The 26,684-nt window shown below is 41.9% G+C and overlaps 2 protein-coding genes across 2 annotated transcripts; one reads left to right on the forward strand and one right to left on the reverse strand.

Moving 5' to 3' along the window:
• The first annotated feature begins 525 nt into the window (after positions 1–525).
• On the forward strand, positions 526–4,856 carry LOC118399946 (40S ribosomal protein S10-like). The gene is made up of 6 exons (XM_035796184.2): positions 526–641; positions 1,192–1,341; positions 2,925–3,099; positions 3,965–4,051; positions 4,310–4,368; positions 4,766–4,856. Exons 2-6 carry the CDS (start codon positions 1,192–1,194, stop codon positions 4,811–4,813), a joined length of 519 nt encoding a protein of 172 aa, XP_035652077.1. The 5' UTR covers positions 526–641; the 3' UTR covers positions 4,814–4,856.
• Positions 4,857–5,105: 249 nt separating this feature from the next.
• nudt3b (nudix (nucleoside diphosphate linked moiety X)-type motif 3b) lies at positions 5,106–26,684 on the reverse strand. The gene is made up of 5 exons (XM_035796183.2): positions 26,395–26,684; positions 16,267–16,377; positions 9,556–9,600; positions 9,358–9,442; positions 5,106–9,235 (listed from the first exon to the last, which is right to left on the reverse strand). The coding sequence occupies exons 1-5, from the start codon at positions 26,491–26,493 to the stop codon at positions 9,039–9,041; spliced, it is 537 nt and encodes a 178-aa protein (XP_035652076.1). The 5' UTR covers positions 26,494–26,684; the 3' UTR covers positions 5,106–9,038.

Genomic DNA, 26,684 nt, shown 5'->3' on the forward strand with positions numbered 1-26,684 from the left:
ACAACCAAATGTTGGACTTACACCTTGTGTATTCTAATATTCTAACTCTCTATTCTAAGTTGAGAACCAGACAGTTCCTAAAAACTTTTTTGCGCGTGGGCCCCCTAGCAGCCTGGGGCCCTAAGCGACTGCTTTATGTCGGTTATGCCTGGAGCCGGCCCTGGATAGTCCAATGGAATAATAATGTTATGGTCTTTAAATTAACACCCCAGTACAAATACCGCTGGCTGAATCCCCACACAAGACGGGAAAATGTATATGAAGCTTCCTGTAACGTAAAAAGAAGAAAAAAAAGAAAGAAAAAAAGCTCGTATTTCCAAAAAAGGACGAGTGGCGTTTCAGGTTGAAAAGCACTTTGATAAGTGGTGTAATCTTAGACAGTGTATACCTATTGCAGATATGTGTCAATTCATGTATTTGAATAACAAAAGTGCATGGCTATTTTACCCATAGGCTAATTTGCAAAAATGACGATGCGGAATAATAATTCACTGTCTATCGGCAATTCCATTTAGTCTACTGCGCTTTTTCCGCCAGTTCAGTAGATGACGCTAAAGCTGCTAGGTCCAAAGTCTGGGCATAAACGCTCTTGAACGCCTTCCGTCGTTCCTTCCGGTTTCGGTCCCCTAGCAAGTGGCAAGGTAGGCAAATGCCTAGCAAAAATAATCTGAATAAATCTAAGACATCTTACATTGTATGAAGCTGTTACTCTCAATTTTAGATATATGTGTATGTCATCGTTGTAAACATCCACACATTTCCCCAAAAAGCCTTATATTATTCGAGATATAGGTTCAAATACACAGGGTAGTCAAGCTACCTTACAAGGACTTCCCTGCTATGTCCTCGTATCGCTTCATCTTTTTTTTTTTCTTTCAAAGCAACTGTGATAGTTAGTAACCACTGCCGGATGCAAGTCGTTCCAAATGTAGTTTTATCATGAGACTAGAAGCCTGGTAAAGGTTTGTTTACCTACCTCACATGGGAAATGAGCCCATAGTTGCCCGAAGAAGCTAGTTTAACGTTCCTACCGGCTGGGTAGTTGACATAAGTTAGGACTCCCAATCTTGTGACGTTAGTAACCTTACAATCTTGTAGTGGGCTGTTAGCCAGCCAGTATGTGGGTAGGTGGACATCCCTGTTATTTTGCATGTACACTAACGCGTGTCTCATTGTCGGTTGTGTGAATAGATGCTGATGCCTAAGAAGAACCGTATTGCCATCTATGAGCTCCTCTTCAAAGAGGGCGTCATGGTGGCAAAGAAAGATGTGCATCTGCCCAAGCACCCTGAATTGGCCGACAAGAACGTGCCCAACCTTCATGTGATGAAAGCAATGCTGGTGAGTGCCACTTGAACTTTAGGAGATATTGATACTGTTTGAGTTTATGTTGGTTCTGTCCTTTGAGACCGGTGCAGTTATTGTCAAGTAGCATGATGTCCACAGTTAAACTGTGGCTGTTGAGTTAAAGACTGGGTTGTATCTGTGAATTCTGGGATTTTTGTTACTTGTTGATGTGATGACCTGAGCAGGGTGAATTTGAGCAAGGTGGACAAAAGGGTCATAGTGATGAAGTGATGTATATCTCTGGGGTATTCTAGGGGGGGGGGTGCCAACATGACCATATAATCGTAATCGTATCTGTAAAGTGACAGTTGATAGTCGGATCGTGTTATACTCGTGATAGGAAAAAACTGGAGTGTTTTTAATATGCCTAAATAGGTGTTGGGAAAATACCTCCCTACCCATTCTCACCATGTCTGTTTCCTCAATTTGCAGTGGTTAAGTTTGCCATCACTTAGTCAAAATGCCCATTAGTATATATATATATATATATATATATATAACAACAACAATGTAAAGTGCTGGTCCCATGTTTCATGAGCTGAAATAAAAAATCCCAGAAATGTTAAATACGCTTATTTCTCTAAAATGTAATGCACAAAATTGTTTACATCCCTGTTAGTGAGAGTTTCTCCTTAGCCAAGATAATATATCCACTAGACAGGTGTGGCATATCAAGAAGTTGATTACACAGGTGCACCTTGTGCTAGGGACAATAAAAGGCCACTAAATAGGCCACTCCTCTAAATATTCACTTTTGATAACACAATTCTACAGAATTCTCAAGTTGAGGGAGCTTGCAATTGACATGCTGACTCCATGAATGTCCATCAGAGCTGTTGGCAGAGAATTGTTAATTTCTCTACCATAAGCTGCCTCCAAAGTCGTTTTAGAGAATTTTGCAGTACGTCCAACCGGCCTCACAACCGCAGAACATGTGTAACCACGCCAACCCAGGAACTCCGCATCCGGCTTCTTCACTTGCGGGATCGTCTGAGGGGGGTGGTGGGTGCTGAGGAATATTTCTGTGTAATATAGCTATTTTGTGGGGTAAAACTAATTCTGATTGGGTGGGCCTATGCCCTCCAAGGCCCACCCTCAAAGATAGTACCATATGGTTTAGAAACTCAGTGACAGAGATGAGAAACATACTTGCATGCACCCGAAAAATAAAGTTTTGAATCACGGATAATTACAAAAGAATACTCTGATATAATTGTATCCAGAAAATTGCCCATATCAGTTACGATATTCATTTTGTCAGATGACTCGGCACACCCCTAGTGTATTCATTAACAGAAACTGTTTACTTCAATCTGAAAACGCTTTTCAATGAAAACGAGAGTTTCTATTGGACACATTTTATCTATGTCCCTCCCCGTTTGGTTCCTTTAGTAAACATTTTCTGTTGCTAAACGTTTCCAAAGGATTCCGACTAATGAATACACCACTGATGTGGATTTTCAGACTACAACCACAGTTGGGTTACGGAAAATGTATCCCTAGCATGTCATGACTGTTGGATTTTGGGGCTTTGTCTTTATATAAAAAACAAATATTTTTTCGTGTTTGTTTTTCAGTCCTTGAAGTCACTTGGGTATGTCAAGGAGCAATTTGCCTGGCGCCATTTCTACTGGTACCTCACCAATGAAGGTATCCAGTACCTGAGAGACTTCCTCCACCTTCCACCTGAGATTGTTCCCGCCACCCTTCGCCGCCAGATGCGTCCTGAGACCGCGAGGCCCCGGCCCAAGGGTACGTCCACTTATAGGCTAACCATTTTCACACTAATGAGCTGCACTGTCCTGGACTGGTTACACATTAGGCTTGGGAATTGCCAGGGAACTCACAATACTTAGTTGCCGATACAATATGTATTGCGATCCTCACTTCCTATATGTATTACATTTCGATACTGCGATTTGATGTTTCAAACATATTGCTGCCTATGTCTGTTTCAGAAAGACAAGGACTTGATCATTTTTGATCAGTCATGGCAATGAAAGTGATGGGGGGGGGGGGTGTTTACTATTTAAAAACAAGCTATAGGATGAAAAAATATGGGTGTTTTGGCGCATATACAGCTGACTAGCGTTAGCTAATGCTACCTGGCGCTGTGTTCCAACCCTGGTCCTGGAGTACCGCCAACAGTACACATATTTATTGTAACCCTAGACAAGCACACCTGATTCAACTAATCATCAAGCCCTTAATGAGTTGAATGAGGTGTGTTTGTCATGGGCTATAGCGATGAGATTATCCATATCTGGGGTGTATTCATTAGTCAGATTCAGTTTATTTTTACATATCGAAACTTTGGTCTGGGTGACTCCAGTCCTGGGGGGCTGCAGTGTGCTGGCTTTCGTACCAGCCCTGTACTAACAACTGATAAAACTAATCGTGGTCTTTGATTTAGACCTTGATTTTTTTAACAAGATGTGTTAAGAGCCGGGCTGGAACAAGTCTGTATACACTGCATCCCTCAAGAGCTGGACAGTGAGGACTATCGGATTTTGTACTGTGTAGTCATAGGTGCTGATTGGACCCAAACCGGATGTTCCTTTCTGTGTTTTTGAGTCTTGACATCCCACCCAGCTGAGCGTCGTCTTTTCTTTTCCAGGTATGGAGGGAGAGAGGGGAGAGAGGCCTGCCCGCTTCAACCGTGATGGGGGTGATAGAGACAACTACAGAAGATCTGCTGCACCGCGTATGTATAGTTTTACAGAATCCCTCTAATCCTAACCATCGCTTTCAACCAACTGGGCATTTCACTGCTGACTGGTGTGCTTTGTAGCTCCAAATATCTGCCTTGAGATCCAGTAGTTGGTGAGCACATTTGTTCTTGGTAATGACTTGTTTCCTCAACCTTTGTGACTAGTATGAATGGTGATGAATGAAGGAAAATGGCGAAACTTTAAAACGTTTTGGAATATGTTTTGATTACAAGCTGGTATTTTCTTTACAGCTGGTGGAGGAGACAAGAAAGCAGAGGCAGGTGCTGGTTCAGCCACAGAGTTCCAATTTGTAAGTACTGTATTGCCTAATGGTAATGTAGTCTGAAGCAGGTGTTCTCAACTCTGTTCCTGGGGACCGACTCAGTATGCTGGTTACCATGACAAGTCTGAATAATAAATGATTACGTTTATTGTATAGCCAACTGTTGAAAGGTTGTATACTGTACATCTATATGGTACTAGAATAGGCAATTCAAAGCCTTAATTGTTTGCATTTAAGTTAAGACTCAACGAAATGTCATTACCATGAGAAATCGTAATTGATTATACATGGGGCAGCCAGACGCACTGTTCTAACGCATTGAGTAAAGTTATTCGGTTAGACAAATTTGGGACATAACCGTATGACACTTGTTTTGCTGACCAACTCTTGTGATGTGAAAGCTTATCATTTTCTTTGTTTTCAGAGGGGTGGATTTGGACGTGGCAGAGGACAGCAGCCTCCTCAGGAGTAAATGTCCATCAATTACTTTACAATAAACACACAACACAACTTTGTCCTTTTTATTTGTCAGTACTTTAAATATGGACCATTCTGGATTAATGTAGCATTGTTTGTGTGGACTGGAGATGTATTATTTTGCACACTACAGTAATTATACTAGCTAAAGCGTGGCAGAGGTTATTTAAAGTACAGTCCTTTAGTCGGGTTTATCAACAACCTATAGTAAATACAAGGATTAAAAGTGGAATACCAAGTAGCTAGACACTTTTGCAATGATCAAAAAAAGGCAAATGGAATCCAGATCTGAAATACTGGTGTTTATTTGTTGGCACAATTATATTACAATCTTCAGTCTTCTCACTGGTTTTTCACAGTCCCAAAATGACAATAGCAAATATTCCAGTGACGTACACTTTGGAGAAAACAATTACTACAAATATGTAGGGAAGGTCAAGGGCTTTCACTTAGGGAAATGCACACTCTTACATTTTAGGTAGCCCAAATAGCTTTCTTCACTGAATCCCATCTGATTGTGATTTTGCTTTATCAATTTGTATATAGCAAGGGCGTATTACCCCTCCTACAGGATGGTCCAATAGAAAAATAATCAAGCTGTTAAGAGTAGTCACTATCCAAATACTGCTGAGAATGCAAGAATCCTCGAGCGGACATTCCCTGACTGAGGCAAAACTGTTTCACATGCGTTGCAGAATACTGCCTGACCACTAGGTGGTGTGATATAGGCAGGTTTTTACATCACTCCGGTGAAGGACCAAGGAGGCCTATCTGAGCAGAGGCTGCATTTGAGCCTTTTAAAATGCCTACATCCACTCCTGGCTTTCACTGCGTGCTGTGTGAAATCTTCCTTAGGATGAGAGAAATGCATTTCTTAAAGGACTCAAGCAGGGTATATTTATACAGTACTTACCCCTTTCCTAATGAGAGATATTTAACCCAACTTTCATATTAACAGAACTATGTATGAGATGGAAGGAAAGGGGAAAAATAAACCTTATGCTTTAGTCAGTAAGTGTATCTAGCTATAAGTGCTGCTTTAGCTAGTATGTACAATATATCTTGTCAGGAACACAAGAAAATTGACAAAAGTACAAACAGGTTAAAGAACAAGTGGTCATTCATCGGCTGTTACATATGGATATCCACATTCATTGCCCTCGCTTGTGCCCATTTTGAATAGAACCCCTTTACTTTATCACAGATATTCCAATTCCATCTCTAATTTGATTGATAGCTCGTTATCATATAAAGAAAATGGACTCTAAGGGGGGCTGACCACAAAATTCAATAATAGGCCTGAATCGATTCTGCTCTGTGGGGCTAAGGTGGTATTGGAAAAATTGGTTTCCACTAGACAGTTCCAAGACTTAGCCCCCCACACCTTTTGATGCAGCTCATTTAATGAAGCAATAAGGCCAGAGGGGTGTGGTATATGGCCAATATACCACGGCTAAGGGCTGTTTATAAACACACGATGCAACGCGGCGTGACTGGACACAGCCCATAGCCATAGTATATTGGCCATATATCACAAACCGTGAGTTACCTTATTGCGATTATAAACTGGTCACCAATGTAATTAGAGCAGTTAAAAATGTTTTGTTGTACCTGTGGAATAAAATCTGGTATAACACAGCTGTCAGCTAATCCGCATTCAGGGCTTGAACCACCTAGTTTATAAAAAAGCAATAAATGGTTCAAAGTAAAATTTCTATTGATATCAGTAATCCACTCACCAATTTAGTTCAACCCTTACATTATAGAATAGACCTTGAGTCTGGGATTGGGGATAACATACACTCGGTGGCCAGTTATTAGGTGCACCCATCTAGTACCGGGTCGGACCCTCATTGCCTCCAGAACCTGAATTCTTCAGTGCATGTAAACATTGCTCAATTGGTACCAAGGGACCTCATGTGTGCCAGGAAAACATCCCCTACACCATTGCCCCATGCTGCTTATGTAAAATCCTGACTGCCATTAGCATGACTCAACAGGAACCGGGATTCATTTGACCAGGTGATGTTGGTGATTGCGTGCACACTGGAGATGCTTGTTTTTAGCTGATAGGAGTGGAACCCGGTGTGGTCGTCTGCCGCATTAGCCCATCTGTGGCCATCCGGTAACTGGATGCCTCCTTTTTTATAACAATAGCAAGCCACGTGACACTGGAGGAGCAAACTATTTTCGGGAATGGAGTGGTGTACCTAATAAACTGACCACTGAGTGTATATAATGTTCAGGGCGAATGATGAGCTACTGCAACAATGACAGGACAGAAGAGATAATACGTATGAGTTGGTTCTGTCAGAAGACTAGGATAATGACAAAAGCTCTATGGTAGTGGTCTGGAAACAGCATTCAGCCCAGTGGAAACCCTCAATTTTGTATGTTAACAATTCAACGATGATGGACTTCACTTTATTACACCTCAGCCTCTGGTCTTTGTAGAACATCTGAGGCATCTCTGTTGCTTATATCATTCATGATAAATGGAGTCTTCACTCTCCCAAGACAAAGCTAGCAACATTTACTTGTTCTTCAGCCTTAACATGTACTGTGTATCAAAGCAACTCGTCAACAAACCTTACAAAGCCAACGCCACCCTTTGTTTAGGGATCGAGTCAACTACAGCCATGGCTGAGCAAAATATAGCCCTCACAAATGCATCAGAGGAACTGTTTTGTCATTTGTACTCACCTTTGATCTATACAGAAATAAACTATTTACAATAAAAACATCTTACATGCTATCTACAGGGCCTCCAATTTCACAGTATTGAGCCAGCTGCTCCATGCCACATCTAAGGCAAGTATAGCAGGTGGGCTACAGATTTGCTAGATGTTTAAGAAAAAAATTATAGTATTCAAAGCATTTTTACATGTTAAAAACAAGGTCTCAAACTGTACAAGGCTTGTTTGTTTGTTCTGCATCTAGCCAAAGACAGCATTTTAGATTCAATTACTTTCAATATCAAGCAGGTGTTTGTTTTGGGGATGCAGATTCAATACTAAAAAGGGTAAAACATTTTTTACTGACCCCCCCCCCCCCAAAAAATCTACGTTATTCAAATATACGGCTTCTAGTGCTTGTTTAAGTGAAAAATAAAATGTTATGAATGCAATGCAATGCAATGTAAACATCTGATATAAAACCGAGGTTAAAGTAAGGGGTGAGAATCTGAAAATTGGATAAAAAGGTGGTGTGTGTTGGGTGAAGGCAATTGTCAGTCCATGGATGGCACAAAATAAATGGAGGAAGACTGCAGTTGTTCACACCATGCCATTATAAATGATAAACTATTACATTTTGGTCGGTGGGGGGGAGAACCACTACTAACAGACTACCAGACCGTTAAGTAGGTAAAGACACTGGAGAAAGAAAGGGTCTCTGTCTATTGGGTAAAACACCAGGGTAAACTCTCAATGCTAACTCACCAAAATGGGGACTGTGCTACATATTTAGTTGAGTAGACATTCTTTCTATAGATTATTTTCAGCCTAAAAGTGAATATTGAAATGGCTAGCTAGCTTCCAGACAAAGGGAAAATGTATAGGCTACTTGAAGAATCGGGTCAAATGGGGAAAAGGGCCTCGTCTTTCTGATGAAACCTGCAAGATATTAATACCAAGAACCACAATGCGGAGCTAAATGAGAATTCAAAAGAACTTAGTTACCACCAAAGACTACCTGCTGCACAATCTGTATCAGGTGACCCCAATGTGCAAAACATAGCCAGCGCTCATGTAAAACAAGTCACTTCCTACAACTGTCTATTCAGATGCACAGAACATTTCCTATCCTTAACAGAGGGAAAACACGCTCTTGGGCACAATCATACACAGACAATAACCAAAAGAGGAGACATTAAAAAGACCACTGAAAGCATTGCGCTTAAGCACTAAGTATACACTTTTACATCACAACAGTAAAAAGTAGTTCTTGCATTCAATAAACACCACACTAAGGGTGTGGTCAATGTAGGAGAATGAGGGAGTGAGGGATGCTTCATGAAATTTTCATTAAAACGAAACGAACAAGGGGTCAAAAATTACATTTCCAAATTGTTTCAGAATCTTCACTCAACCCTTGTCAAGTCTGCACCACAATTCTGGCACAAATTAGTTGGCAAGGCAAACCATGTTATGTTGAGACAAAAAAAAAAAAAAGTAGTAAGAGGGAGAGTGGTGGCAAGAGCTCCTGGGGTTGTGTTTTAGTTATCTGATACCCGACACGGAGCTCTGGCTGATGTTGTAGGTGGGGGAGAGGTCTCCGCCTATCGTGGCCACCAGGGGCGTCCCGTTGCTGGTCAGGCAACCATCCTTGAGAGGCTCGAAGTATGTGGCCTGCACAGGCTTGTGACACTGCAACACTTGTATTGCATCGTCTATTTTAAACCAATCCCTTTTTCTCCCTGTTAAAAGGGACAAGAACAGACACCATGGTGGCACACGTTTAGAAAGACAGACATGAGAGGCATCTATAACCAGAATTCAAACAATGTAGTATAATCAGATTGAAATGAAAGCCACTCACCAATGTTCACTGAGTCCTCCCAATCCTCCAGGACCTCAGTTACAATAAGAATGTAGACGTAGGTTCTGTGTTTCCTCTCTCGGTTCTGTTAGATAGACAGTTTTGACCTTTATTTATGTTTTCAGAACAAAGTCCATATTTTCTCTCCACTGCCAAACAATCTTTAGCATGCCTAAGCATGTCATAACATAAACTCACCTCAAATATTCCAACTAGGCGACCTAAAGTCCCCTTCACACCTGCCTGTGGAACAACAAAAAACAAAGAAGCGAATCAAAACAAAATCCTATCTAAGGATTAAAAACATAACTCTTTCAATCTTAAGAGTCTGTCACTGTGGCAATCGATTCATTAGGTGTGTGTAGCTTGTGTGTTACAATATGTCCTGAAGATGCCATTAGATAAAACATCCTTCACACAACTGTCCTGCTATAAAATGTAATAAAGTGTACACACCAGTACCTCTACCCGTCATGGTTCACAGCAAATGGTGTTTTATATACAGTACCGGTCAAAAGTTAACACCTCAATTCCAGGGTTTTTATTTATTTGTACTATGTTCTACATTGTAGAATAATAGTGAAGACATCAAAACTATGAAATTACACATATGGAATCATGTAGTGAACAAAAGTGTTAAACAAATATCTTATATTTGAGATTCTTCAAAGTAGCCACCCTTTGCCTTGACAGTTTTTCACACTCTTGGCATTCTCTCAACCAGCTTCATGAGGTAGTCACCTGGAATACATTTCAATTAACAGCTGTGACAAATAAGTTCATTTCTGGACATTCTTTCTTAATGAGTTGGGGCCAATCAATTGTGTTATGACAAGGTAGGGGTGGTATACAGAAGACAGCCCTATTTGGTTAAAGCTATTAACACATGGGTCAGTCAATCCAGAAAATGTCAAGAACTTTAAAAGTTATTTAAGTGAAGTCGCAATAACCATCAAGCGTTATGAAACTGGCTCTCATGATAACCACCACAGGAAAGGAAGACCCAGAGTTACCTCTGCTGCAGAGGATAAGTTCATTAGAGTTACCAGCAGCAGAAATTGCAGCCAAAATAAATGCTTCAGGGTTCAAGTAACTGACACATCTCAACAACTGTTCAGAAGAGAATGCATGAATCAGGCCTTCATAAATACAAAATGACACTCACATATCCTACTAGATTTGTGTACAGCTCTTTTGTGCTAGCTAGCTGCATTTTTACTGAGCTAGCTAGCTGCTGCTGTGTGGATAAGTCCAGTATATTCCAGAGCAGTGGTCCAAAGAACTGCAGACTGCCTTGGAAGGCCATGTTTTTCCCGGATGGTTGTGCCAGTAGGTTCAGGTCCCATTGGTAATAGGCTTTGGCTGCTGGTGCGTACTGCTGGCATCCTCTAGTTTCAGTTTCAGCCTATTAATAAACTTGGACTCCATAGTGAATATATACCAGTATGTACCCCAGTATCAATCCCACACCCTTCATGCCTTCAACCAGATCATATGGGGAAGACCAGCACTGGGGTGACTGGAGAATAGGCAGGGTTTGGATAGCGTTGGCAAACCTCAACCACCTCTGCTCGAAATGGCCACCCTGTCCATATCATAATGAGAACATGAGTGAAGAACATGATCCGTAGAGCTGCATTCCATGAGCCGTAGAGCTGCCTCCATCGTGTCAGGTCGTTTAACTGGATGACTGGCTGTGGACACTAATACAAGGTACTATGCATAACCCTTAACCTGCTCCTATGTCTTTCAGTTCAGACCTCACAAACTTCTACAGATGTACCAGAGAGCATCCTGTCAGGCTGTTGTGGTGACCGGCAGTTATGACCACAGTCAAATTCCCTGTGACCGTTGAGTCACAGTAATCTCCTCCTATGCGCTCTGTACATGAATGGGGCTGATGTGTTGCGAGTACCCAACTCGCTAACGACCAGTATGTTAAATGTAAAAAACAACAACCTCTAGGCTACCTTTACTCCACACACAGAGATGCGTACAAAGCTCTCCCTCACCCTCCATTAGGCAAATCTGACCATAATTCTATCCTTCTGATTCTTGCTTACAAGCAAAAACTAAAGCAGGAATCACCAGTGACTTGCTCAATACGGAAGTGGTCAGATGACACAGATGCTAAGCTACAGGACTGTTTTGCTAGCACAGACTGGAATATGTTCTGGGATTCTTCCGATGGCATTCAGGAGTATACCACATCAGCCACTGGCTTCATCAATAAGTGCATTGCTGACGTCGTCCCCACAGTGACCATACGTACACATCCCAACCAGAAGCCATGTATTACAGGCAACATCCACACTGAGCTAATGGGTAGAGCTGTCTCTTTCAAGGAGCAGGACTCTAACCCGGACGCTTAAAAGAAATCCCGCTATGCCCGCCGAAGAACCATCAAACAGGCAAAGCATCAATACAGGACTAAGATGGAGCCGGTGTCGTATGATTCAGACACTCGTCGGATGTGGCAGGGCTTGCAAACTATTACGGACTACAAAGGGAAGCACAGCCACAATCTGCCCAGTGACACGAGCCAACCAGACGAGCTAAAATATGTCTATGCTCGCATCGAGGCAAGCAACACTGAAACATGCATGATAGCATCAGCTGTTCTGGACAACTGTGTGATCACTCTCTCCATAGCCGAAGTAAGAGCTTTAAAAGGGTCAACATTCACAAGGCCACAGGGCCAGACGGATTACCAGGACACGTACTAACCCTGTCTGAGTCTGAAATACCAACATGGTTTAAGCAGACCAGCATAGTCCCTGTGCCCAAGAACACTAACGTAACCTGCCTAAAAGACTACCGACCCCTAGCACTCACGTCTGTAGCCATGAAGTGCTTTGAAAGGCTGGTCATGGCTCACATCAACACCATCATCCCATAAAACCTAGACCCACTCCAATTTACATACCGCCCTAACAGATCCACAGATGATGCAATCTCCATTGCACTCCACACTGCCCATTCCCATCTGGACAAAAGGAACACCTATGTGAGAATGCTATTCATTGACTACATCTCAGCGTTCAACACCATAGTGCCCTCAAAGCTCATCAATAAGCTAGACTTGGCACTCCAGTATCGTTTGCCGTGCGGTAGTGGAGAGAACAGTCTATGACTAGGGTGGCTGGAGTCTTTTGAGATTTTTTGGGCCTTCCTCTGACACAGCCTGGAAGAGAGGTCCTGGATGGCAGAAAGCTTGGCTCCAGTGAAGTACTGGGCCGTACGCACTATACTCTGTAGTGCCTTGCGGTCGGAGGCCGAGCAGTTGCCATACCAGGCGGTGATTCAACCAATCAGGATGCTCTCGATGGTGCAGCTGTAGAACTTTGAGGATCTGAGGACCCATGCCAAATCTTTTCAATCTCCTGAGGGGTGTGCCCTCTTCACGACTGTCTTGGTGTGTTTTGACCATGATAGTTTGTTGGTGATGTGGACACCAAGAAACTTGAAGTCATAGACTGTTATCTCTGCTTTGCCTGTTTGATGGTTCGTCGGAAGACATAGCGGGATTTCCTATAAGCTTCCGGGTTAGAGACCCACTCCTTGAAAGAGGCAACTCTAGCCTTTAGCTCAGTGCGGATGCTGCCTATAATCCATGGCTTCTGGTCGGGGTATGTGCGTACAGTCACTGTGGGGACAACATAATTGATGCACTTATAGATGAAGCCAATGACTGATGTGGTGTACTCCTCAATGCCATCGGAGGAATCCCAGAACATATTCCAGTCTGTGCTAGCAAAACAGTCGTGTAGCTTAGCATCTGCTTCCTCTGACCACTTATTTATTGATCTAGTCACTGGTGCTTCCTGCTCTAATTCTTGCATGTAAGCAGGAATCAGAAGGATAAAATTATGGTCAGATTTGCCAAATGGATGGCGAGATAGAGCTTCCCGTGGGGGGACAGACACACACCGATCCCGTAGAGGTTAAGGTTAGCGATCTAGCCAATGTGTTTTGAGTTTCCACTTACTCCGTGGTGAATTAGCCCCAACAAAATTAGCCTAGGATACCTGTTAGTGCACATGAAGATGTAGGTAAATCCATCTCTATTGACTAAAATAAAATTCTGGAGCCCTATGTTAACAGTAAAATATAAGTTGGTAGAGGAGTGTGTCAAATCGTTAGTAGGTAAATGGATGACTGTCCTGCCCACCTTAATAGCCACCTTTCATTGAGGATACTCATGTTTATCTTACCGCAGAAGAGTTTTGAAATCTGCCACACCCCCTTTGAATCAGCTTTTGTTTTCTCAGAGAAAAACCTGCACACATTTAAAATCAATATGCTACTTATTGTTTTATCTATAAAACGTCTTGCACAACTAGCTTAATTTGTTTTGAGCACTTTACACATTTATTTTGGGATCCATCCCTGTAACGTCATTTGCCGAATGACACCCGAGTGGAGAAGGACAGTCTGATTTCAAGCAAGAGCATTTCCTCTCTCCTCGCCAACTCTCATTGATTAACTTTGACCTTTTTGAAAAGGAGGCGAGAGAGGACGCAGGTGGTGAGCAAATCTAATTGATGTGGTGGGGTAACATTGTTTCAAAGAAAGATTCTAGCTTTAATAAAGCACTGTGAATTACTTTAGAACATGATTACTTATTTTTTCTATTGCGTGAAGCTGCAATTTTTGGGGGGGTGCGACCAAATCCTAGGCTGGTGCCACCACCTGAAAAAGTTGGTCACCAGGGGAAAATATTAGTCTAGAGCCCTGCATATAGTCTACAGGCTTTCAAAGTGTCCATGCAATCTTGTAAGTAGGCTATGATTTCTGGAACGCTTATCTCAGAAAGCTAAGTTATCATATTATTTTCTGGAACCTAAGCCTTAGTTGAAGAGACACTACTTGGCAACAGAGAAACCCTCTTTACCCCCTAGTGGGCAAAAAAAAAAAAATCTTAAATTAACATATTCAATCATCATGGTTAAAATAGTGATTAGTACAGAATAGGCTTCATTATGTAAACAAACAAAAATGATCTCCATAGAAAGAGGAAACATGTTCCTTCCTTCCGAGCATGAGTTGGGCCTGTGGCTTGGTTGTCTGGCCTGTAGCCACAGCATTGTGTGAAGGGCAGTGTTTAATTTCAGTATGCGCCCTTTGGCACTTTTAACACTCCTGTGTAACATGACTCTGGGAGACGAGTCTTGGCTGCGTGCTTACTGTGGATGTGCTTTCTCAGTACACATAAACAGAGTATGATCAAGACCAACTGCTCTGCCCAGCAGGGCTCGGGATAAGTGCTAACAGTGAATGTGCTTTGACCAACATCAAAATAACAATGTGTTGAGCTAGTTCTGTGCAATATATCACTTTAATTCAAATGTATGTTTTGTGTGATATTTCAAACGCCTGTATCGCAAGAATCAGGGTTTTGCTATTTTCCATTTTTTATGATGGTATATGTCCGCTTGTTCTCAGGTTTTTGGGCTTGTCTCCTTCACTCCTTCTGTGCTGTGTGCACCTTCCCATTTACACCAGAGATGTGTATATAATGACGAGGTGCTTAGGTCCAAAAGCTTAAGCTTAGGTCCAAAATAAACCTATAGAAATGTAATGATTTTGGCGAGAGTGAAACCTCTCATGTCGCCTCTTCCTCTGTTTACACACTCACACACCCCCCCCCCCCTCCCCCTGCCACTCACTACAAAGATGAGCAATCACTTCTTCCTTTCTGACAAGAAGTTTCAATTCGCTATTTGCATTTGAGGTTTGGTCCAACATAGTTGGTCATATTGGACACTGAAACACATTTGAGACATTTTTACTGTGATGGGTTCTGACTCATAAACTTGAAATATTGTTAATTATCAAGTATTCTAAGGCAATGAGGAGTGCCAGACTCTGGTTTCTACACGAGAAGTGAATGGTTATCTGTAGGAGGAATGTATATGGTAGTCAATTAAGCATGGAATGTAATGAGTAAAGGAAAGGCAATCACATGATTGCAGTCACTGATATGGGTGGAGAAATGTGGTTTAGTGAGGAATGGGGGCCGAGGTCAGGTCAGGTCACAGTAAGGGAGAAGGAAAGGGTTCATTGCCCGCATCACTTAATTTCCTGCCTAACAATAAAGATTTAATGTTTAGAGGGAAGGAGGATGCTCCACCCAAATTGGGGTATATATACTACCACTGGTGGAAACATGTCTGTCTGAATAAATTTGGTTTGAGCTTTTATAATTGTCCGTCAGGTTCTAAATAACAGGGTAAAAACTTAACATTTAGAACCTATTACAGGTTCTGTTATTTAGAACCTGTAATAGAGAAGTTAACCTTCCTAACGATACCCTTTTTACAGTACGTCTCAACTGGTCAAATCGCGCACATAGCAGGTAACACTAAAATGGGAGTATCAATGAACATTGTGTCTCGAAAATGATTGCTCAGTTTGTCACGCGTGGCATTGGCGTACAACGTAAAGCCCTGAAATCGCTACATTATGGCTGACTGTTTGAAATGCAGTATATTTGACCTTTAACTGTACAACAAAGGTTATTTAGCAATTCTTTGGCCATATCACCCATCCCTATGTTGAGCTCAATAGCCATGTTTCCACAAGCTTTATCAAGGTAATCAGCATGGGACCAATAATGGCAGGCCAAATGTGTTATTTTTCAAAGTATGACAATGAGAGTAGTCACAATGGCAAATCTCAGTTTAATATCTGGTTGCCATTCCAGCAAATACCATACTGTAATTGAGTGGTGTGATTTGCAAGAAAAACATTTGAGGTTGTCTACCCAAAAAGCAACACTTAAAACAAAGAGACCATTTCTAATATCCATAACCACCTATGAAAAACACCACAAGTTCCCTGAACAGTGTGAGAATGTAGTTTGAATAATAAGCTAAGGTCAATGAAATGAGAGGGAAAGAAACAAACCTCTTCACAGACTTCTCGTGCTGCTGCTACATTGGGCTCCTCTTCTGGCTCCATCCCCCCACCAGGGACAATCCACTTGTCTGGATGACGACTACTACTCACCAACAGCACCTGCAGAAAAAGACAATACAGCATTGAGCACCATCAATCAAATCCAGTGTTTCAGGTTGCTTGAGACAACTTCTCTACTCAGTTGAAAGACAACACCTCAATCCTATTCAAATTACAGGTGACATATCCTCAATAACACATCAAATAAAATTGTATTCTCTTCACATGCTTCATAAACAATAGGTGTAGAGTAACAGTGAAATGCTTACTTACGGGCCCGTCCCAACAATGCAGAGAGTAATAGAAAAGTAATCGCACATAAAAGTCTCAAATAAATACACAATGAGTAACGATAACTTGGCTACAGTGCCTTCGGAAAGTATTTAGACTAGGGATGCATGATATAAATCGGTGAACATCACAGAATCGGCCGATATTAGCTAAAAATGCCAACATCATTATCAGCCGATGTCTAGTTTAACGCCGATGTGCAAAACCGATGTCAAAGCTGACCATACCTACGTTATATAGGTATGCACATGACGTAATGACGCCATGTAAAATGTTGCGCTGGGAGCGCAACACAGCGTTCCTAACTTAGCCTACAATGACTGCTGTGTGTGGATCGAGCAGTCAAGTCGAGCAGTCATTTGAAAGAGTAAGAACATTTCAGTGAGACAACTCAAAGGCGAAATCCATTAAAGCCAAGATAAATGGATTTCATTGCCCTTGACAATCAACCGTTCTCTGTCGTGGGTGATGTTGGCTTTCGCGACTGGTCGAGCACCAGTACACACACTAAGTGCACTATTTTTTAGGTGTTGCCCTACCGCAGTTACACAGTAATAGCGTCACTGCTATTAGCTTCACAACATACATACATCCACACATACATACTATGGAACGCCGTTTGGATCTTTGCACGTCAAAAAAGATACAGTAGCACTGTCAAAGCAAAAAAAAAGTCTGCAAACAAGCAAACACCAGCCCCGAACGATGCGTTTTCAATATCGCGTTGGTAATAAAGCGTAATTTGTTCGATTTCAACTTCTGGGGTACGTAGCTAGCACCAATACAACCAGCCTCAAAACAATGACCAGTAGAAACTGCACTCATTTTTATTATTCTTAGCAATGATTTAGGAACCCTTGTGAGTAAGTATTAGCTAGGTTGCCACTTGTTGTTCGCCTATTGAAATTTAACTTAGCTAGCCAGCTACTTAACCCTGTTGCAAAAAGCAAACATTATAAGCAGCCAGCTATCTTCATCTGGCTAGTGAGGCTCGACCGAACCGCGTCGTGTTGTGACGCAAGCCACAATAAGGATTAGGCTCAATAGTGGAATTTGCAGTTTGCCTTCAAAATAAAAGTGTCATTGACAGTGACGCAAATGAATATAAATATGCCATACTTTTATTTTGAAGGCTAACCGCAAAGTCCACTGTTGTGGCTAATCCTAATTGTGGCTAGCTTGGTCCGACCACCATTAGTCAAATAAGAACTGTCTAATAAATTTGGGTTATTTTAGATAGCTGGCTAACTATATAGCTAGGTGTTAACTATATAGCTACTGAAACAGGTGTCGTTTTGCTATGTTTTTGGGGAAGAACATTGTTTGCATCCATGAGCCAGCTTTTTTTATTTTTTATTTAAATGACCACCACTGTAGGTGCGCGAGACAACTTTACCAGCATCATTGCATATGTATCGACGAATCGTTTTTGACAAATGAGTCATAGTGTAATCAATTTGTAATAACTACCTAAACAATTAATGAACGCGTTAAATTATTATGTGACGTGCAATCATATTCAGGTCCTGATTGATCAACAAGCTTATTTGACACATCAAAAAATGTTATTTGACACGTCAAATCGTGTTAAATAGTATATGTGACACACAAAGACCCAAACGGCATTCCATAGAAATCCTGGTTGAGAATGAAACGACTGAACAACAAAACAGCACAGCAAGTAAGTGAAAGAAATAGGTTTTGATTATGTTTTACTGGTGATGGGGACATAAGTAAAAGCCAGCAAAATGGCTTTTTGGCCAGTGTGTGTGTGTGTAACCTTTATTTAACTAGGCAAGTCAGTTAAGAACAAATTCTTAATGACAATGGCGGCCAAACCCGGACAACACTTGGCCAATTGTGAGCCACCCTATGGGACTCTCAATCACGGCTGGATGTGATACTGCCTGGATTTGAACCATTGACTGTAAGTGACACCTCTTGCACTGAGATGCAGTGCCTTAGACCGCTGTGTCCATGTGTGTGTGTGTGTGTTAACTATTTAACTGTACTGGAATGTTTAAAAGGCCAAACAAAATGTAATATCGGTATCATTTCTTTTGGTAAGGAAAATATATGATATCGGTATCAGTCAAAAATGTCATATCGGTGCATCACTAAATTAGACCCCTTGATTTTTCCACATTTTGTTACAATCTACACACAACACCACCGAATGATAAAGCAAAAAGAGGTTAATAAATATTTGCAAGTTTATTACAAATAAAAAACAGAAATCACATTTACATAAGTATTCAGACCCGTTACTCAGTACTTTGTTGAAGCACCTTTGGCAACGATTACAGCAGAGTCTTCTTGGATGACTCTACAAGCTTGGCACACCTGAATTTGGGGAGTTTCTCCCAATCTTCTCTGCAGATCATCTCAAGCTCTGTCAGGTTGGATGGGAAGCATTGCTGAACAACTATTTTCAGGTCTCTCCAGAGGTGCTAGATCGGGTTCAAGTCCGGGCTCTGGCTGGGCCACTCAAGGACATTCAGAGACTTGTCCCAAAGCCACTCCATTGCCTTGGCTGTGTGCTCAGAGTCTTTGTCCTGTTGGAAAGTGAACCGTCACCACAGTCTGAGATCCTGAGCACTCTGGAGCAAGTTTTCATCAAGGATCTCTTTGTACTTTGCCTCGATCCTGCCTAGTCTCCCAGTCCCTGCCGATGAAAAACATCCCCACAGCATGCTGCCACCACCATGCTTCACCACAGGGATGGGGCCAGGTTTCCTCCAGACATGATGCTTGGCCTTTAGGCCAAAGAGTTCAATCGTGGTTTCATCAGACCAGAGAATCTTGTATCTCATGGTCTGAGAGTTTTTAGGTGCCTTTTGGTAAACTCCAAGCGGGCTGTCATGTGCCTTTTACTGAGGAGTGACTTGTCTGGCCACTCTACCATAAAGGCCTGATTGGTGGAATGATGCAGTGATGGTTGTCTTCTGGAAGGATCTCCCATCAAACACAGAGGAACTCTGGAGCTCTGTCAGAGTGACCATCGGTTTCTTGGTTACCTCCCTGACCAATGCCCTTCTCTCCCGATTACTCAGTTTGGCAAGGCGGCCAGCTCTAAGAGGAGTCTTGGTGGTTCCAAACTTCTTTCATTTAAGAATGATGGAGGCCACTGTGTTCTTGGGGACCTTCAATGCGGCAGAAATGTTTTGGTACACTTCCCAGATCTGTGCCTCGACACAAGCCTGTCTCAGAGCTCTATGCACAATTCCTTCAACCTCATGGCTTGGTTTTTGCTCTGACATGCACTGTCAACTGTGAGACCTTATATAAACAGATGTCTGCCTTTACAAATCATGCCCAATCAATTGAATTTACCACAGATGGACCCCAATCAAGTTGTAGAAACATCAATAATTATCCATGGAAACACAATGCAATTCAGCTCAATTTCAATCTCATAGGTCTGAATACGTATGGAAATAAGGTACTTCTGTTTAATAAGTTTATACATTTGCAAAAATGTCTAAAACATTTCGCTTTGTAGGGTGGTGTGTAGATTGCTGAGGATTTTTCTTAATCCATTTTAGAATAAGGCTATAATGTAACAAAATGTGGAAAAAGTCAATGGGTCCGAATACTTTGAAGCAACTGTATATACACGGGGTACAAGGTAATGGAGCTTGATATGTACATACAGTGCCTTCAAAGCATTCACACCCCTTGACTTTTTCAACTTTGTTGTGTTTCAAAGTGGGATTAAAATAGATTTTTTTTTTTTTGTCATCGATCTACACAAAATACTATGTCAAAGTTTTTTTAATATATATATATATATATATATCTCTATAGTGCCTTGCGAAAGTATTCGGCCCCCTTGAACTTTGCGACCTTTTGCCACATTTCAGGCTTCAAACATAAAGATATAAAACTGTATTTTTTTGTTAAGAATCAACAACAAGTGGGACACAATCATGAAGTGGAACGACATTTATTGGATATTTCAAACTTTTTTAACAAATCAAAAAATGAAAAATTGGGTGTGCAGAATTATTCAGCCCCCATGCGAAAAAGCATGGCCAGCCATAGAAAAATGCTTCTTGAAATTCTCAATTATCGTGGATTTATCAGTGGTGACAGTGTTTCCTAGTCTCAGTGCAATGGGCAGCTGGGAGGAGGTGCTCTTATTCTCCATGGACTTTACAGTGTCCCAGAAGTTTTTGGAGTTTGTGCTACAGGATGCAAATTTCTGTTGGAAAATGCTAGCCTTTGCTTTCCTAACTGCCTGTGTATATTGGTTCCTAACTTCCCTGAAAAGTTGCATATCGCGGGGGCTATTCGACACTAATGCAGTATGCCACAGGATGTTTTTGTGCTGGTCAAGGGCAGTCAGGTCTGGAGTGAACCATGGGCTAGATCTGTTCCTGGTTCTACATTTGTTGAATGGGGCATGCTTATTTAAGATGGTTAGGGAAGCACTTTTAAAGAATAACCAGGCACCCTCTACTGACGGAATGAGGTCAATATCCTTTCAGGAAACCCAGGCCAGGTCGATTAAAAAGGCCTGCTCGCTGAAGTGTCTCAGGGAATGTTTGACAGTGATGAGGGGTGGTCGCTTGACCGCATATCCATTAAGGACGCAGGCAATGAGATCCTGGGGTGGCAGGATAGCCTCGTGGTTAGAGATTTGGACTAGTAATTGAAAGGTTGCAAGTTCGAATCCCTAAGCTGACAAGGTATAAATCATCTGCCGTTCTGAACAAGGCACTCAAGGGCGTCATTGAAAATAGGAATTTGTTTTTAACTGACCTGCCTAGTTAAATAAAGGTAAAATAAAAAATCAAATGAGATCCTGGTTGAAGACAGCAGAGGTGTATTTAGAGGGCAGGTTGGTCAGGATGATATCTATGAGGGTGCCCATGTTGACCTATTTGGGGTTGTACCAGGTAGGTTCATTGATAATTTATGTGAGATTGAGGGCATCCATCCTAGATTGTAGGACTGCCGGGGTGTTAAGCTTTCCCAGTTTAGGTCACCTAACAGTACGAGCTCTGAAGATAGATGGGGGGCAATCAATTCACATACGGTGTCCAGGGCACGGCTGGGGGCTGAAGGTGGTCTATAACAAGCGGCAACTGTGAGAGACTTGTTTCTGGAAATGTGGATTTTTAGAAGTAGAAGCTCGAACTGTTTGGGCACAGATCTGCATAGTATGACAGAACTTTGCAACTCTGTCCCCTTTCGCAGTTCTATCTTGTCAGAAAATGTTCTAGTTAGGGATGGAAATTTCAGGAGTTTTGGTGGCCTTCCTAAACCAGGATTCAGACACGGCTAGGACATCTGGGTTGGCAGAGTGTGCTAAAGCTGTGAATAAAACAAATTTAGGGAGGAGGCTTCTAATGTTAACATGCATGAAACTAAGGCTTTTACGGTTACAGAAGTCAACAAATGAGAGCGCCTGGGGAATGGGAGTGGAGCTAGGCGCTGCAGGGCCTGGATTAACCCCATACATCACCAGAGGAACAGAGGAGGAGTAGGATAAAGGTACGGCCAAAGGCTATAAGAACTGGTCATCTACTGCGTTCGGAACAGATTAAAAGGAGCAGGTTTCTGAGTGCAGAAGAATAGATTCAAGGCATAATGTACAGACAAGGGTATGGTAGGATATGAATACAGGGGAGTTAAACCTGGGCATTGAGTGACGATGAGAGAGGTTTTGACATTATTGGGTATTGTGTGTAGATCAGGGACACAAAACCTAAACGTAATACATTATAAATTCAGACCTACAACAAAATGTGGAAAAGTCAAGGGGTGTGAATACTTTAAGGCACTGAAACGAGGAATAAACTGACAAGGCAACAGGATAGATAAACAGTAGAAGCAGCGGATGTGATGAGTCAAAGGTTAGTGCAAAAAATGGTCATGCAGATAGTTAAATAGTTATCCTATTCAGTTCCCGGACTAACTATTTAGTTAGTCTTATGACTTGGGGGTAGCTGTTTGGGGTCCTGTTGGTTCATTGGCATCGCTTATAGTGCGGTAGCAGAGAGAACAGGCTATGACTTGGGTGGCTGGAGACTAGAGGTCGACCGATTCTGATTTTTTCAACGCCGATACCGATTATTGGAGGACCAAAAAAGCCGATACCGAATAGTCGGCTATTTTTTTAAAAAGTATTTGTAATAATGATAATTACAACAATACTGAAATAATACTTATTTTACCTTAATATAATACATCAATAAAATCAATGTAGCCTCAAGTAAATAATGAAACATGTTCAATTTGGTTTAAATAATGCGAAAACACAGTGTTGGAGAAGTAAGTAAAAGCGCAATATGTGCCATGTAAAAATTGTGAATGTTTAAGTTCCTTGCTCAGAACATGAGAACATATGAAAGCTTGTGGTTCCTTTTAAAACTTGTTAGAGCTAGGGTCCTTTTTTCTCAATTTCCACCTGACTGACATGCCCAAAGTAAACTGCCTGTTGCTCAGGCACTGAAGCCAGGATATGCATATAATAGGTACCATTGGAAAGAAGACACTTTGCAATTTGTAGAAATGTTAAAATAATGTAGGAGACTATAACACTATAACACAACCAGAATTATTTTTATTTTGAGAGCCCATGCGCTTCCAATGGAACATATAGGGAAATAATTCCACTGGGTGTCAGTAGTTTTTGTTCAAGGTTTCAGGCTGGTTTCTTCCAAAACAGGTAAGAAATATGAGTTTTACTACAGGGACTTGGAAATTCGTGTATGCGCGCGTGATAAAGACAAGACGCACCTGCTAATGGATGTTCTTATAGGCACTATAGTATTGCCAGCCTCATCTCGGGAGTTGATAGGCATAAACAACTCTGTGCTTCAAGCATTGCGAAAAGCTTCTGGCAAACGGAGGAAAGTGCGGTTTGAATGAATGCTTATGAGCCTGCTGCTGCCTATCACCACTCAGTCAGACTGCTCTATCAAATCATAGACTTAATTACAATAAACACACAGAAATACGAGCCTTAGGTTATTAATATGGTCAAATCCCATAACCTTCAATGTTATGTCATAATTATGTAAAATTCTGGCAAATTTATTACAGTCTTTTTTAGGAAGAAACGGTCTTCACACAGTTCGCAATGAGCCAGGCGACCCCAAACTGCTGCATATACCCCGACTCTGCTTACACTGAACACAAGAGAAGTGACACAGTTTCAGGCACCACATTGATTATATGCAACGCAGGACAAGCTAGTTAAACTAGTAATATCATCAACCATATATAGTTAACAAGTGATTATGTTAAGATTGATTGCTTTTTATAAGATAAGTTTAATGCTTTTTATAAGATAAGTTTAATGCTAGCTAACAACTTACCATGGCTCCTTGCTGCCTGCACTCACGTAACAGGTGGTCTCCTCGTGGATTGCAATATAATCGGCGTCCCAAAATGCCGATTACAGATTGCTATGAAAACTTGAAATCGGCCATTCCGATTAATCGGTCGACCTCTACATCAGACTATTTTCTAGCTAACGTTATATTGAATGGGTAGGTAGCTAGCTAGTTTGATCACAAGCACGGTTAGCTAGTGGTCGGTCGAGTAAAATAACTCGTTGTTAGTCCAACTTCTAGGCAATCTAAGCAAGGCCCATATCTAACTAGCTATCTAGTAAATGTGGCTAACTAACTAGCGCTAGCTCTAATGTCACGAGTTGACATGAGTATTGAGCCATTGATAATGCTGCAAAACATTGATTGTCAGTGTTTTATGTTACCATTATCACCAGAACGATACTAACTAGCAGTAGCAATACACACACAAGTATGTAGACAACTCTTCAAATTAGTGGATTTGGCTATTTCAGCCACACCCACTGCTGACAGGTGTATAAAATCAAGCACACAGCCATGCAATCTCCATATCAAAAATGTTGGCAGTAGGATGGCCTTTACTAAAGAGCTTAGTGACTCTCAACGTGGCATCATCATAGGACACCACCTTTCTTACAAGTCAGTTGATCAAATTTCTGCCTTGCTAGAGCTGCCCCGGTCAACTGTAAGTGTTGTTATTTTGAAGTGGAAACTTCTAGGAGCAACAATGGCTCAGCCGCAAAGTGGTAGGCTACACAAGCGCACAGGACGGGACCGCCGAGTAATGAAGCACATAAAAATAGTATGTCCTCGGTTAAAACACACACTACAGAGTTCCAAACTGCCTCTGGAAGCACAATAATTGTTTGTCGGGAGCTTCATGAAATTAGTTTCCATGGCCGAGCAGCCGCACACAAGCCTAAGATCACCATGCGCAATGCCAAGAGTTGGCTGGAGTGTCGCAAAGCTCACCGCCATTGGACTCTGGAGCAGTGGAAAATCATTCTCTGGAGTAATGAATCACGCTTCACCATGTCAGTTCGAGGGACGAATCTGGGTTTGGTGGATGCCAGGATAACGCTATCTGCCTGAATGCATAGTACCAACTAAGGTTTTGTGGAGGAGGAAAAATGGTCTGGGGCTGTTTCATGGTTCGGGCTAGGCCCCTTAGTGAAGGGAAATCTTAACGCTACAGCATAATATAATAATAATAATATATGCCATTTAGCAGACGCTTTTATCCATTTAGCCATTTAGCAGACGCTTTTATCCAAAGCGACTTACAGTCATGTGTGCATACATTCTACGTATGGGTGGTCCCGGGAATCGAACCCACTACCCTGGCGTTACAAGCGCCATGCTCTACCAACTGAGCTACAGAAGGACCATACAATGATATTCTAGACAATTCTGTGCTTCCAACTTTGTGGCAATAGTTTGGGGTTCCTGTTTCAGCATGACAATTCCCCCGTGCACAAAGCAAGGTTCATACAGAAATGGTTTGTTAAGATGTGGAAGAACTTAACTGGCCTGCACAGAGCCATAACCTCAAACCCATCGAACACCTTGGAGGAATTGGAAAACAAACTTCGAGCCAGGCCCTATCACCCAACATCGTTGCCCGACCTTAGTAATGCTCTAGTGGAAAGCCTTCCCAGAAGGGGGGTGGCAGGTAGCCTAGTGGTTAGAGCGTTGGACTCGTAACCAAGAGGTTGCATGTACAAATCCCTGAGCTGACAAGGTACAAATCTGTCGTTCTGCCCTTGAACACCCCAGTTAGCCCACTGTTCCTAGGCCGTAAATTGAAAATAAGAACTTGTTCTTAACTGACTTGCCTAGTTAAATAAAGGTAAACAAATAGCCTTAGTAGCAAAGTCAGAGAACTAAATCCATATTAATGCCTATGATTTTGGAATGAGACGTCCACATACTTTTGTCATGTAGTGCTTGTTAGCGCTCAAGCTAGCTAGCAAGACGATAACGTCTCACTGCTGGCTAGCGCGTTAGCTAGCTAGTAGCCGGTTACCAATATATGTTGTTGCAATAATGTTTGCTGGCTACGCGTTCACTAGCTTGCTACCTAACTTAGGTGACTGTGTCCAGCAGTTACCTAACAATCTAACAAAATAGAATGACGTTAACTATAATCTTTCTAACTTCAATGTTTGGTTAGCTGCAAGAATAAATAGCATACTCAGTATAGCTGTCAGCTAGCTAAACAGTTAGCTAGCTACCGTTAGCTAACTCAACGTTAATTATCCCTGGGTGGTCGCTGATTCAACAAAGCAAACCAAAACCAGTAACAACCAGCCAGTTAGATAGTTAGCTAACGTTAACTAGCTAATTAATCTTCGTAATTAGCAAAGTAATACAAATGTACCGCGACAAACATCTATCTACCATGTTATCTGTGCTTTCCTGAACTGCGGCCCACCCTACACCCCAGCATCCTTGGCCTCACCTCCTCTTCACTTTCACTCCTGAAGCATAGACAGGCGGCCCGCTTCTTGTAGCCATCCCCATCGTATGTCCGGGTTTGGTTTGACTTGAGCTTCATCATTTCGGGTACCAATGGACCAAAACTGTAATTCAAACACTGGGAAAGACGCTGTCTTCGACGCAAAGTCCTCCTTTGAGGAACCCCGGCGTTTTCTTATGAGAAATAACTTCTTCTTCGCTTCATTTTCATAAGCATAAGCACATCCCCAGCACGGTCGCCATTATGAAGATAACTGCGTAAACAACGTAACA

Source organism: Oncorhynchus keta, chromosome 21 (assembly GCF_023373465.1).
Source record: "Oncorhynchus keta strain PuntledgeMale-10-30-2019 chromosome 21, Oket_V2, whole genome shotgun sequence".
Classification (NCBI taxonomy): Eukaryota; Metazoa; Chordata; class Actinopteri; order Salmoniformes; family Salmonidae; genus Oncorhynchus; species Oncorhynchus keta.